The sequence below is a fragment of the Equus przewalskii genome, chromosome 25 (assembly GCF_037783145.1).
Source record: "Equus przewalskii isolate Varuska chromosome 25, EquPr2, whole genome shotgun sequence".
NCBI classification, from domain to species: domain Eukaryota; kingdom Metazoa; phylum Chordata; class Mammalia; order Perissodactyla; family Equidae; genus Equus; species Equus przewalskii.
The window spans coordinates 42,183,790-42,197,668 of record NC_091855.1 but is presented as its reverse complement, the minus strand read 5'-3'; the positions used below and the strand labels follow the sequence as shown (position 1 = coordinate 42,197,668).

General features: G+C 53.4%; 1 protein-coding gene across 3 annotated transcripts in view; it reads right to left on the bottom strand.

Moving 5' to 3' along the window:
* Positions 1-470: 470 nt before the first annotated feature.
* LOC103560445 (uncharacterized) overlaps positions 471-13,879 on the bottom strand; it is a 36,675-nt gene continuing 23,266 nt past the window's right edge. For all 3 annotated transcript variants that reach the window (XR_547200.2, XR_011532883.1, XM_008534544.2), the window contains one exon: positions 471-842. Coding sequence is in view for 1 of the 3 variants with exons in the window: in XM_008534544.2 (XP_008532766.1) it covers positions 723-842 (120 nt within the window). In the remaining 2 variants the exon portion in view is untranslated. The remainder of the gene's footprint in view (positions 843-13,879) is intronic.

Genomic DNA, 13,879 nt, shown 5'->3' with positions numbered 1-13,879 from the left:
TGTCGGCCCTGTCGCAGCCAGGCTGGACCCTCTCCACCATGCCCTCACTATCCGTTCAAGCATGGCGAGTGCTGGGCCAGGCCCAGGCCAGGGTCAGGGAGCGTGTGAGGAGGGAGAGGAAGAGTTGCCGCCCTGGGGGCGGTGAGCTCAGCTCAGACTTCCTCTACCTTCCCACTGCACTCCTTTCTGGAAAGAACCCTGGCATCCCACGACCGGTCATAGGAGTAGGAGGGGGACCAGCCCGAGGTGGTTCACCGGATGCATCAACCTCCAGGGCCAGCTTTGCTTCGGGCAACCATCCATCCCACCAGCCTGCCCATTGCATAGGGGACAGGCGGCTTCCTGGGACAGGAGCTGGCTCCCCCGGCCCCACCCCCAGCCCTCACACTGCCTGAGGTGAGGGGAAGCCCCAGCAAGACAGGACACCCGACATTCACCCTGCTCATATTAGTAGCACATCCATCACTGTGTTGGTTAAGGCAAGAAACACATTTATTGAGAGCACAATCGGGTGTGCCAGGCCCCAGGTCGGGCCCTTCTGAACCACATCACATGCTCCTCACAACAACCCTGTGAGGTAGGTGTCCGAGGAGACTTCACAGATGCGGACAACGAAGGCTCGGTGGCTCCCCCAAGTCTCAGGGCTCGTGAGGGGCAGGCAGGGGTCAAACTCGTGTGTCTGACCCTCAGATCAGTGAAGTCATCAGTCAGAAGACGGGTGGCTACCGGAGGGGAGGCGGGGAGGGTGTGCCCCTCCTCGCAGGGGGCGGCCCGGGTCCAGAGTCTTTGGGTCCAGCCTGTCCCGCAGGAACGTGTGCGGGGCGTCCCCGTGGCTGTGGAGGCTGAGAGAGACACAGGTGCACATGAAGGCCCCCTGCTCCTGGTCGCACTGGCTGACAAGAGTCCTCATGCAGACAGGCAGGCCGGGGGCAAGGAGAGGAGAGAGCCCATCCGCTGAGGAGACGGGGCACTCGAGAGGCTGGGCAATGCGGGGAGAAGTCCCCGGCTCCCCAGCAGCCATGGGGCGAGGGGAGCACCCAGCCACCAGCTCCTGCCCATCCGCCTAGCACCCCTCAACCTCTGGTGTCCCACCCTCAGCCCTGCCCTGGTCTCCCCGACCTGCAGAGACTTCTGGAAGCATAACCCTAGTCCTGACACCCTCCTGCAGCAGTAACCTCTGAAGGGTCTCACCTCGCTAACCCAGAATCCCAAACTCCTGGCCCTTGTGCAAAGCACCCCAGCTCGCCTGCCAAACCCACAACCAAGTCAACTCAGGTGTTTTCTAAAATATCAGCCTCCTCCTCCTCTGGGGGTTCCTAAAATTCCCCCCTAGTCCCCCCACTTCGGCCTCAACCCCCTCCCCTCCAAGCCCGTTAAATGTCTGCATTTACAAGCAAACCCTCCCTCGCTGTCTCCCCGCAGCTGGTCCCGGGTGCTCCCCTGACGCCCTCCACCCCACCCAACAGCCACTTGGGCCACCACAGTTCCAGGGAGCACAGGGCTTCTGTGACCAGCGCCCACAGGCTGCAGGGCACGTGGCCAGCCCCAGGGCCCGCCGGGAGGGCAAGGGACAAGGGCACCTGTGTACCAGGTAACAAAGCACTCATCCTCACAGAAACAATCTCCCACTATAACTGGGCCAGGTAGATGTGACTATTTCCAGGTTGCAGGTGAGCAAACTCGCCCAGGTCACGCACACGGAGGCAGCAGGGTGGCCTCGAACGCAGACCTTGATTCTCGGGAGCCAGCCTATGGGGTGTCGTGAGGCACGCCGCCGCTGGCATGGTCAGCACTCACCACCATCCCCTGAGTGGACTCTGTCAGTCAGCACCCATTCTACAGGCGGGAATACCGAGGCTCAGCTGGTTCAAGGAACCTGCCTGAGGCCACTAGGCTGGCAAATGGTGACACCAGGACCTGAAGTCAAATGGGCGAGACATCCAGAGCCCCACCCCAACGTGCACCCACGCACTGTTCTTTGGGGGGGGGGGCAAGAAGGGATGAAAAGGACCCAGGTCTGGGGTCCGATCTCCCCTAGTTTGCTGGGTGCCCATGGCTGAATCTGAGACTCGGCCTGTGCCTCACATTCAGTGCTGATTGTCACGAACGGTGGGGACAAAGACTTTTCAGGTAGGAGACCTCCCCTCCCCAGGACAAGGGCTCCTGAGGCCCCAGCCGGCCTCAGAGAGGGCGTGGGTGTGACCAGATGGCCCTCCGACTTGGGAAATGTCAAATGCCACCTTGGGAAATGTCAAATGCCACATTATCAGAATCTCTTGGGCCACAACACAAACATTTTAGCCCAAGCGAAGTTTTATTCAGATATACATATTTCCAAAAACGTGCAGAAGACCCATGTTTCTGCCAGGAGGGGCCCTCTTGGGGCTGCCCTCCGGCCCCGGCCCTGGGCTGAGGCCCTGCTATGGGCAGAGGCCCTCAGGACTGGCCTGAGGAGGCTTTGCTGGGAAAAACACACCTTTCCTCTCAAAGAAACATGTGTGGACTCCACGCATACCTCAGCCAACCGTCAATCCACCTCTGCACACCCACTAAAAACGCACCCTCATCTGTCAGTGAGCATCTATTAGGCGCCTACTGTGCAGGAAGCAGGGCTGTAAAAGGTCCGAGGGGCACAGGGCTCAGAGTAGCGATGGGGTTCAAGGGCACCTAGCCGTGACCTCACCGAGCCTCCACTTTCTCACCCGCCCTCAGGAGATGGGGACCCAGCCCTGCCCATGTCAAGGGGACACCGACGTGAAAAGACTGGGCACCTGAAAGAGTCCGTCATCTGCAGGCCACACACAGGCTCGGCCTTCAAGGAGCCCAGGGCCTTCGGGGAGCAGACACCTGAACATGGACTCACCGTCCCCTGGGAGGAGGGCCCTACTACCTGTCCTCCAGTGGGGCCCCTCGGGAGCACCGAAGTGAGGCCCCCTCTGCTTCAGACAAGTTCCCAGGACATGGGATGGCCACAGTGTAGATACCAAAGGGGACAGCGAAAGGCCTCCTCAGCAAAGCCCAAGGGAGGGAGCAACAGGGAGGCTGTGCTGGTGCTCCAGGGGCAGGCAGGGCCGGCGCAAAGGGGTGAGGGCCGCTCATCACAGTGACACTCAGGATGCAGGCAGACAGGAGTGTGGGCCACAGAGATGCCCAGCGCCTGCCCACAGAGGCTGTGAAAGCCAGAGGCAAAACGAGGAGGCCAGGGAGGGAAGGAGGGGGCAGAGCAGATGCCCAGCTCAACCCCACCTCAGACATAAGGAGGGGACGTTAGGGTAGAATGCTGCTCCCCCACCCACAAGACAAGGGCCAGGAAAGGACTTCAGGGGTCTCGGGAAGAGACCCCGATCCACCTGACCCTGTGGGATGTCTCCCGAGACTTCTGCCAGAGCCAGGGCAATACCTTACGGAAGGCGGCCACATTCCGACATTCACCTCGGACCCTGCTGAGCTCTGGAGGAGTGCGACCCCTCCTGACACTGTCAGGCTCACGGTGGGGACGGGGACAGCCTGGGACGGATGGCAACAGCAACTGGGAGGGCTTGTTGGGTGGGGTCGAAACAATACCGGCTTTCCATGCAAGACCGTTGAGTCCCCGCTCTGACACCCGCTCTGACCCCCGCTGTCCCTGATTCTCAGCCTGCAGGTCTCTAACGCGGGCTCCCACGCCACGGAGCAGGGAGCCCAGGGGGAGAGTGTCATCAGCCTCGCACTGGGTTCCAGGCCCACGGGCGGGGCAGAAGGCTATTCCTTCAGCCACAGCCAGGGAAAGAAGGAAGAGGGGTGAGAGGAAACTAGGGGCGCAGGCCTCCCTCCTACAGGGCAGAAGAAAGAGTTTTAGTCCCTGGGGTGTTACCCAGAAGCCCCTCCTCAGGCTCTCTCAACGGCCCCGCCTTCCGCCCCGACAAACCACACCCGGGCCTCTACAGACGTTTGCAGAAACGCCTCCAAGCAGACAGGGCACCAACAGGTACGGCAAACCCAAGGCAGTCACCCCAGCCGCTTCAAACTGCACATGTGAGCCAGCAGCCCAGGGAGGGGAGGGAAGGCTCCCAGGAGGAAGAGCCATCACTCATTAGTCAAACCAGCGTTCACCCTGGGCCCGCATCGCTAAACACTGTAGACCACTCAGCGTCTGTCTTACACGGTCCAGTGACCGTTGGAAATACAATCTTAGCATAAGATTACATGCTGACTTTTTATTCTCTTAGAGACAACCCCTGACATCTGACCATTCTCAATAAGAGCCAGCATTTCATTAGCAATTTAAAGTTTACCCAGCCCGTCACCCTCACAACAACCCTGTGAGGTGAGCTTTCTGGTGACCTTCAGCTTAGAGAAAAAAAAGACTGAGGGTCAGAGAGGAGAAGTGACTTGCCCAACACCGCACAGTTAGTCAAGTGGCCCCAGGGTCTGCCGGATTCTAATTTCTAACACAAAAAACTGACTCGTTAATCAGACAGCTCAAGTTGCACCGCATGACACCCAAAACAAGAATCCTGGTTTTCAAACAACAAACGTCATACAAAAGTCCATAAGATACAATACAACGATTGATAACAGGTTCATCAGGAGCAAAATACAATCTCTTAGTAAAGATCATAAACATCCACCGCCGCATTTGGTTACAGTTTCATTATTTGACCATCCACAAGTCTATCCATTCAACAAAAGTGGAAGGCAAGCCCTGCCACTGGCCTGGGACTGTGTCAGGCACCCAGGCTGCAGGCATCAGAGCCCCGATGTTGTTAGTTGGGGAGGGGCTGTGCAGTGCCTTTGATGACTGGTGCCTAAGATTTGGGGGGAAGACACTGCTAGGGGGTATCTCTTGTGGAGGGACGTGCCTAAGTGCTGCCTACAGGCCAGACCCAGGTGCCTCCAACCTTTCACAAAGGTGATCATGAACGCGTACCCCAGGGGGTCCAGGGGCGCTGCCCAAAGAGAACTCATGCCCCAGCATGAAGGTTCATGCCAAAATTACTCCTCTCTAACCTTACACTGTCATACAAATTTAGCATTCTGTCCCCCAAGATCCCCCTGCACGTTTGGCAAAATGATTTCCCACCAACCTGCCCAAATCAGGCTGCCCCTCATGGCCTTTCATCCTGCCCCCAGCACTCCCCCAGGGGCACGCGCCCGCCTTTCCAACATCACAGTTCAAAATCCTGGTTACATGATCCTCACAACAGCCCTGCGAGGTGGGTGCTATGGTCCCCCCACAAGACAGACTCAAGCTGTCGCCGCAAGTTCAAACCACACACGTTTGTCCAACTCCAGGGTCCTGACTTTATCCACCACACTCACTCTCCAGTGTGATGAATAAAATGTGGAGCCCCCAAGACTACGCCCTGTCCCACGCAGGCAGCAGTGAGCTAAACGAGGGCCCTGCCTGGCCCGGGACCCACATGGATGCTCAGGGCTGCCTCCAGAGGTTACAAAGTGCCATGCGCCTCGAACACCACGGTCTGTCAGTGGATTATTCTGTGCAGACCCCCACACCAGGCATGATCTTTGTCATCCACAAGAGCAATCATCTCCCCCAATTTTCTCTAAGTAGAGCCCAGCATTAACTAATCTCGAAAGGGACAGGAATGGCTCTAAGACCGCCTCCAAGCAAGATCAGGGCGTTCTAACGACTTGAAAGCCTGCTCTCGGCCAGAATCCGCTGTCATCTCATACCTCCCAGCTCTCATTCTGGCCTCTTGAGGATATGGGCTATGATTTCTGAGCACCCAGGAACACAGTTTGCTGATTACTAATCAACCTAGTTTTCTAAGGAACAAAGTGAGAGAGGGCAATCAAACTTGGAACAGAATTCGCATCTAGAAGTTGCAGTTGAATCAAGGGTCTTGCCTTGTTCCTGACACACAAACATGGCCGCTTGCAAACATGCTCATCTTTTCTTTGAAAAGGAGATGTCGGAACGAGTCCTTGTGAGCCAGCTCTAGGATAGCACTAGTTGATTTCGAGAAATGTTGACTGTGAGTGAACGAATGAAGGGATGAAGGGGTGAACGGATGAGTTACAACCACTGCCATCTGGTGGAGGAAGCGGACAGGCCGAAGGCAAAGCTCATGGCAGGGACCATGCACCAGGCAGGGTGGCCTGGGGGGACATCTCCGCTCACGGGTGGGGGGGTTGCTCTCGGACCCTGGCCTGGATCCGTTGGGGTGCGTGATGCATGGGAAAGCGCCATGGGGAGGAAGCTATGTGGGTGACGGTGGCAGATGAGATCCAGCTGGGACGTGCTCAGAGCAGTGACCCCGGAGGAGAAAGCTACAAATAAGGGCGTTCGCCTCATGACCACAGCCCATGGCGCTACACAGCCCGCCCAAGATGGAAGGGTTTGCTTTCAGGAAAAGGAGAGGCCAAACGCACCAGGTCAAGAAATGGAGGCCAAATGCAAGGATGGATGGATGGCTTAAATTAATGCTGGACATCATTGCTGGCCTCCCAAGCTTCGATGCTGGGGTCAACACGTGGGTGAGTAACTCTGATGCAGGCAAACAGCACTCAGTGCTATAGTAGAGGGGTCAGCGGCAAGCAGCAGCCCTCTGCTGAGAGAGGAGGGTGTTCTAGAAAGCAGGGGCTAGTCCTCCATGGGTAATGCACCCTCCCAAATGGCCATGATGACCCTCGTGCCCTGCCAGCTTTGGAGTGGGGCATGAGGGGAAGTCTGAGAACAGCATGGGGTGCATTCTGCTCCTGGGATCGCAGAATTTAATTGGCCCAGCTGAAAAAAACCGAAGGAGGATTCTGCATCAGTCCTGATCCAACATGTCCCATTAATCAATGAGACCCCAAAGACCACCACGGAGGCCTCGGGGACATTTGCTCACACATCACAGGATACCGGGAACACAAAGGGCAGCAGATCGCCTCACCTGGTTGCCCTAACAGGTGATAAATGGTGGCGCATGGTTCTGGCTTCCTCAAGGTGCAATGCGGGGGTCGGGGGGGGGTGGGGAGTGACAGGGCTGGTGGGAAGTCCACTAGCTAACTATAAAAGACGCTGGGCACGGCTGTCCAGACCTTGGCAGGCCAAAGAGATATTCCTGTCCCACAAGAGTTACAGAGGGTGAGGTTAGAGTTTATAAATCATCAATACACAAGCCCCGCCAAGGGATGGGACCTTAAAATGTCACTGGTATGCCAAATGGAAGATGTCATCCCCACCAACCCACTTCCCAGGGAGAAGCAAGGCTGTCTGAGCCAATGCCACACCCACTATTTGAATCTCCTTAAAACTACCCTCATCAAGTGTCTGCCTGGCCTGCTCTTTGAATGCCTCCAATGACGGAGGGCTCACTACATCCCAAGGAAACCCATTCCATCCTTGACCACTCTCATCAGAAAGCCATGACCCGATGGACTTGGACAAACAGTTCACAGAAAATAGAATACAATTTGTTAACAAACATATGTGAGAAATTTCAACCTTCATTAGTAATCAAAGCAATGCAAGTTAAAATGACACAAAAATACTTTTTTAACAGAGATAAACTAGCCATATCTTAACAAAATGCTAATACATTGCTGGACATTGTAAAATGCTGAAAGCCTTCTGAAATTAGTCAATATTCATACAGGAATCACTGGCCTTTCACTCAAGAAGCTCAACCCTAATGCATTCCTTCATTCACCAATCCATTTATTCATCCATCCTTCCAGCCTTCCATCCACTCATCCATCAGCCAACCAGTGACCCACTCACTCACATCTTCATCCATCCTTCCATCCACGCACACATCAGCCAACCACTGACCCACTCACATCTTCATCCATCCTTCCATCCACTCACCCAGCAAGCATCTATTAACATCTACAACATGTTGGGCATTAGAGATACAAAGATCAATTCAACAGGCTCCTTGCCCTTAAGGGGCTCACAGTCTAGCAGGAGAAACTGACACGCCGTGAAGCAATGATCACTTCTGGGTGCAGGAAAGTAATTTGTAAGAAGGAGAAAAAGTGGGTGTGCTAAGCCATTAGCTGTGGCATAATTTATAAGATTAAAAAGATGAGTTATGCATAACAATAGCAGGTTGGTGTTGCAAATGATGGCAGAGCCACTCAATGGGACACAACGCAGCCAGTGAGATGATGACTATGGAAGAAAGAAAAACGCTGACAACAGAGCAGTAAATGGAAAAGGCAAGACGCAAAAAAGTGCATGTGGTGCAGAATGGCAATTAGGTTCAAGAAATGGATGCTCACACACACAAAAAATAGATGTCCACTGAAAAATCAGTGTGCCCACAGACAAGGATTTGAAGAGGTGAAAGATGGGTGACATGTCAGGGTGATGGGTGACCTCCTGCTCTAGGGCACGTGCCATCCACACCATTTACATTAAGAAAACAAGGGGGCCCTTGGCCCATCGGCCCCAGAGACCCAGGCTCTGTCCTCCACCCTCTGGAAGGTCAGTCCAGAGGCCAACCTTCCAGAGGAGGGAGTTTGGAGTCAAGGGGAATCCAAGGAGATCTGTAGCTCCTGGTGTCACCAGGGGAAGGATTTGTGCTTGGGGTGCATGCAAAGGTCAAAGTCAAGAGACAAAATTTGTCCTTGTTTTGAAAAATTAAAAGAAAGAAACCCACACTTAAGATAGGCCCTGAGCAGAGTGGAGCACTGAGACCCCTACACAGACCTCGCGGGTGGGGCACAGGCAGAACCAGACTGGGGGGGGCCTGGCTTCTAACCCTGGCTTCTGCGGCCATCAGGAACTCTGTCCTGAATCTCAGCATCCCAGAAATGGAGACCCCTAGAACGTCAGATCCCAGACTCTTCAGAGCCAAAGACTCTGAGAGCCCTGAGTGGACAGCCTCATACCCTCGGTGTTCGCAAGAACACAGAACTCATCTGACCCCAACTCACCCACCCATCAGGGCACCGGTCGGTCTCCCTGGAGCTTCTCCCAATGGCCCATTTCCAGCCATTGTGACCCGTCGACAGCCCCTCAAACGTTGGGAGCAGGCCCCCCTTGGTTTGCTCCTGTTCCTCCAGATTTCCTCCAGGCACATGTGGCTGGGCCTCCCTCCATTATATACCCAATGTTAAGTCTCCCTGAGCCCCAGGGGACCTCGTAACCAACCACAGAGGGTTCTTAGGAAACACCCTCCCAGTCTCTTTCTGCCCCAGGCCCCTCCCGCCCCCACCCTCGTCCACACAGTGACACCGGGGATGGTTGGGGGGGGGGCTCTTCAGGGACCCCGTGTTAGCAGGCATCCCCACGGGTAATAAGTACACTCCCAGGCTTCCGGCTGGCCAAGGCAGAGTGCGAAGCCCCCAGACTCCAAAAGAAGAGAAGAGCAGAGCCCTGCCGCCCCCAGCACCACATCGGGCCCATGTGACCTTGCTCACATGGCCCAGACACGTGGTGCTGGAGGCACGGAAGGGCGGCTCCTGACACGTGAACTCCGTGTCCTCCATCTTCTAAATGCCGTTTTCTGGTTCGGGGCCCACGCTAGAAGCATGGGAGTCACTCCTGATGCCCTCTCCCTCCCTCCTCGAATCCTGTCTGCAAACCTATAGCTTTGATGCCTGTGGCCCCCACTTCACGCCCTCAGCATGCACCTTCAGCATCGCTGGTGGGGACCAGAGCGACTGCCTCACCTTGCTGCCTGTGCCCTCGACCCTCCCCGACACTCCCTGTTCCCACCCAGGGTCCAACGTCACTCCAAGTGCAACCCCCCCCTCCCCCGGGCCACATAGTGTCCCCACCTCCCACCTGCCCACCAGAGAGGTTAGCCCCACCCCCACCCAACTTCCCTCGGCTCCACGTGCTCCCAGCCACGGATCCTGGGTCCAGCCAAACTGGCTCCTCCTGCTCAGGGCACTTGCTAAGAATCCAGTTTTTTATTTAATGTCCCACACAGGAATTCAGAAGTTGAGTGGAAATTTGGTCCTCGTTTTTACAGACAAACACAGGCATACCACACACAACTGCACAAATCCTGTCCACTACAGAGAAGAGAGACTGGACAGAAGAACCAGGGAGTCCGTGGGGTCCAAAACGCCAGTACAAACGCTCCCCAGACCCGCCCGCAGCCCTGGGAGGGCAGGTCAGGAGAGAGGACAATTCAACACACGGGCAGACGCGCCTGCCACCGAAATACACAGTACATCGGAACACAGGCGAGGAGACAGGAGGCCTTGAAACGGGCTCTGGGGAGGCCATGTCAAGGGGGCTGGGTCCCGAGACCACTTCTGCAAACCCGGGCTGAGGTGCCCCTGCCCCGGGCCCCCCAAGCTGTGAAGGGCAGGCGGCCGCCCTGTAGAAGACCCGGCTGGGTGGGGGGCGCCCGGGCACATTTCAGAAAGTTGCAGGAACAAGGTTTCCGGTGATGTGCCTCTGGGCGCCTGGGTCACTGGGCTCCTGGGTCATCTTTCTCAGGTCCTCCCAGCCACTTTCTGGCCTGCCGGCCTTCCTCCCGCAAGGCCCCTGGATGGGAGTGGCACCACACCCAGGATAGCGCAGCGGGCGGGGTCCACCCGCCACCCAGGGCCTCCTGCTCCCTTGCCCTCTGCTGCCCCCTGGCGGGAAAAGCCTCCCTTGCAGGTGACCCACGCCCAGGGAGGGGCCAAGACACCCACCTGGCCCAACACCCCTTGTCCATGCAACCTTCTGCAGAGCCCAGGGCCGGAGCTCGTCCACCTGTCCAGGGCTATAGATAGGGCACTGCCAAGAGGCAGGAGACCACTTGCCCCATGACCAGTCCAAGCGGGGAGCTGATGCCATTCCGGGTTTGTGGGTGGGGAAACTGAGCATGAGAGAGCAAGTGATGCGGTCCAAACAGCCAGGAGGTGACAATGGCGCTCCAAGGCCAGGGTCTTCCTAAACCAGCTTCTCCCTTCCAGGTAATGTGTGTGTAACAAGCACACAAGACGACAAGAGCCGTCCCTTCCGGTACCCACTTCCTTCAGCTGGCTAGAACACAGGGACCACAAAACAGGAAGGAAGACCCCTGCTTCCCTCTCTTCCTTCCAATCATCCAGCCCTCCTTCCTTCCTTCCTTCCTTCCTTCTTATCTTCCTTCTTCCTTCCTCCTTCCCTCCTCCTTCTCTCCCTCTCTTCCTTCCAGTCATCCATCCATTTCTTCCTGTCACTCACCCATTCATTCGCTTAGATTTGACTCCTTTACTGACGCACTTCCGCTCAGCTTTAAACCAATCACAGCCCTTGGTTCATGAAGATCTCCCTTCACAAGTCCTATTTATTCTTTCGTGTATTCTTTTTATTTCTTCCCAGATTTCATCTTTCTCCCTTTCTCTCATTCTTCTTTACATTCTCTCATTCTTACATCTCAGGCTCCCAGAAGGATGAATCCGGATTAGCACATGCGACATCCTCGTCCTTCATCCGTGCAGCTCCATCTCTCATTCATTCATTCACTCACTCATTTGTCCTTTCTTTCTTATTTTGGGTATTCTTTCACTTTTTAGTCTCCTGCGAAATCATTATATTAGCCAAAACCCCACGTGCCCAATAAACATCACTGGCCCGTTATTTATTTGCAGTTAGAATCTTTCTTCCCTGCGTTTAGTCACCTTTTACACATCAGGATTTATTCTTTTATTTATGGACCTCAATTGCATATATTTTATTACAGTGTTGGAAGATGCAGCCTTGTCTTACCGGGCCGGGTATTTCTTCTGTTTTTCATTTACTCTTTGAAAGGTGTATTCACCTATTTCAGGAGTATGTATGTCAACTAATGATAATCGCTGTTCAGAAGACCTCTGTTAACTACCCATTCATCACTTTGGGTGTTTGTTATCTTTCCTTTTTCCGTTTTTGCTTCTTTTTATTCTCTCCATTTGCCCTTGCCCATGGACTGGATGACCTCATCCATCTTTCCAATTCACGACGACCTCATTCCCAACCCTAAATTCCTGCTCTCAGACACGCCCGGGGTTGGTCACCTCTTCATTGGGTGGGGTTTCTTCCCCTTTCTCTTTCACTTAGCTTCAGCCTGCCTTTCTTCATCTCTTTCTCTAACTCTGTGATGCTTTTTTTCTTGCAGCACTTCACATGCACGGACCTCAGGTGCCTGGAGTGAGATGACTGACAATCCCATGAGCCACCCCCTCCTGGCTGTTCCAGGCATTTCCATTTCTAATTCAGTCATTCATGTGTCCATTCATTCTTTCTGTCACCCTTTTATTTCAGTATTTATTCTTTTATTTATGGACCTCAGGTGCACAGAACTGGATTAACCCTAATCTGTGGTTGCCGGAGCCTCCTCAACACCAGTCCATGCGGGGCCCCCTTTTGTTCGTTAATTTCGTGTACTGGTGATTGATTAAGGATTTATGTAACTCTCTCAAGAGCCCAGTTTTGAGCTCATCATAATTCTTGGCTCATGATGCCTTCTCGTCTTTTGCTAGTAGCACGCACGCTCTCTCTCTCTCTCTCTCTCTCGTATATTCATGTATTTATTTATCCATTCAATATGTTTTCATTGCTTATGTCCACCTTGTCATCATTTTCTGTGTCCCCTCCCTCCTTGCTGTCTCTTTTTTGCATTCTTTTATTCTTACAAGCCTCAAGTGCAGAAGAGAATTAATTAAAATCACTGTTTCTCATTCATTCATTCACACAGCCATCCTCTATTCTTTCTTTTAGGTATGTGGTTTTTTTACTGATGAACCTTAGCTCTTACTATTTATTGCATGTAATGAATAATATTGTTCATTATATTTAAATACTTATCCAGTGTGGGCCTTTTCTTCTGCATGTCTATTTTAATTTCTTTTCCTACATCTTTCTTTCTCCCGGTCTTTTCTTCAACATTTCAAACTCCTTTTCTTGTGTTTGCATGGAACCCATGCATTTACTCTTTCAGCCTTTTATTGATGGTATTGTTTTTATTATTTATAAACTTCAAGGCCACAGATTTTAATGAATATGGGTTATCGGTGCTAAACCAGTCCCCTCTCATACACTTGTCTGACCTATTATTTATTGTCTTTTTTATTTCTCTTTTTTTATTTTGAGTCTTTCCCCATCTTAATTGTTTTTTCCTACCAGTCTTTCAACCTTTCTTTCTTTCTTTCTGGCTTTCATTCTTTTGGAGGTCAGGCACCCGGGATCTGATGAACCCTGACCCCATCTGCAACACCCTCCTCGTCAGTCAATGCAACTCTTTTTACTCATTCATTCCTTCATTCAGGCATTCATGCATCCATTCAGTCTTTCTTTCTATTTAAATAATTATTTTTACACTTCTAGCTGGCAGGCAGGTGCACCTAATTGGATACATGATAATCTATAGTCAATGGGTCCTCCCCTCCCTGGCCCCTCTGAGGTCCGCCATTCCATAGTTCAGCTCTGAACTGTGTCCTGGTTGGGCGGGTGGTCACCCATCTCAGAGGCACAGATGTGAATTAATCAGTGTGCCTGGTTCATGCTCCCACCCCTCCTCATTCCGAGAACAGCTCTCTCTTATACTGTATTTATCTGTTTGTTTCTCAATATATTACCTTTCTTCTTCTTTCCAATTCTCATTGTTTTTCTCTCCCACTCTCTCACTCTTTCTTTGCTGCATCCTTTCATTCTTTGGAGCCCAGTGGCCATGGACTGATGAATCCTAATGCCACTTGCCAACACCCACCCCTGGCCCCTGCAGCGCCATGCCTCATTCATTCCTTCCTTCCTTCCTACTATTCTTCCTGCCTGTTTTCTTTCTTCTAATTAGGTATCTACTCCTCTATTAATGGAACTGGGTGCTCAGATTTTGACCAGTTACGACCCAGTTTGTGAGGGTCCCTTACGAGCAGTCCTAGCCTCACCCTCCCCGCAGAACCACCCATCTATCCATTCAGTCCTCACCCCCTTTTTATCATTCCTTTCTCTCTTTTGTTACAGCTTTCCACATCTCCT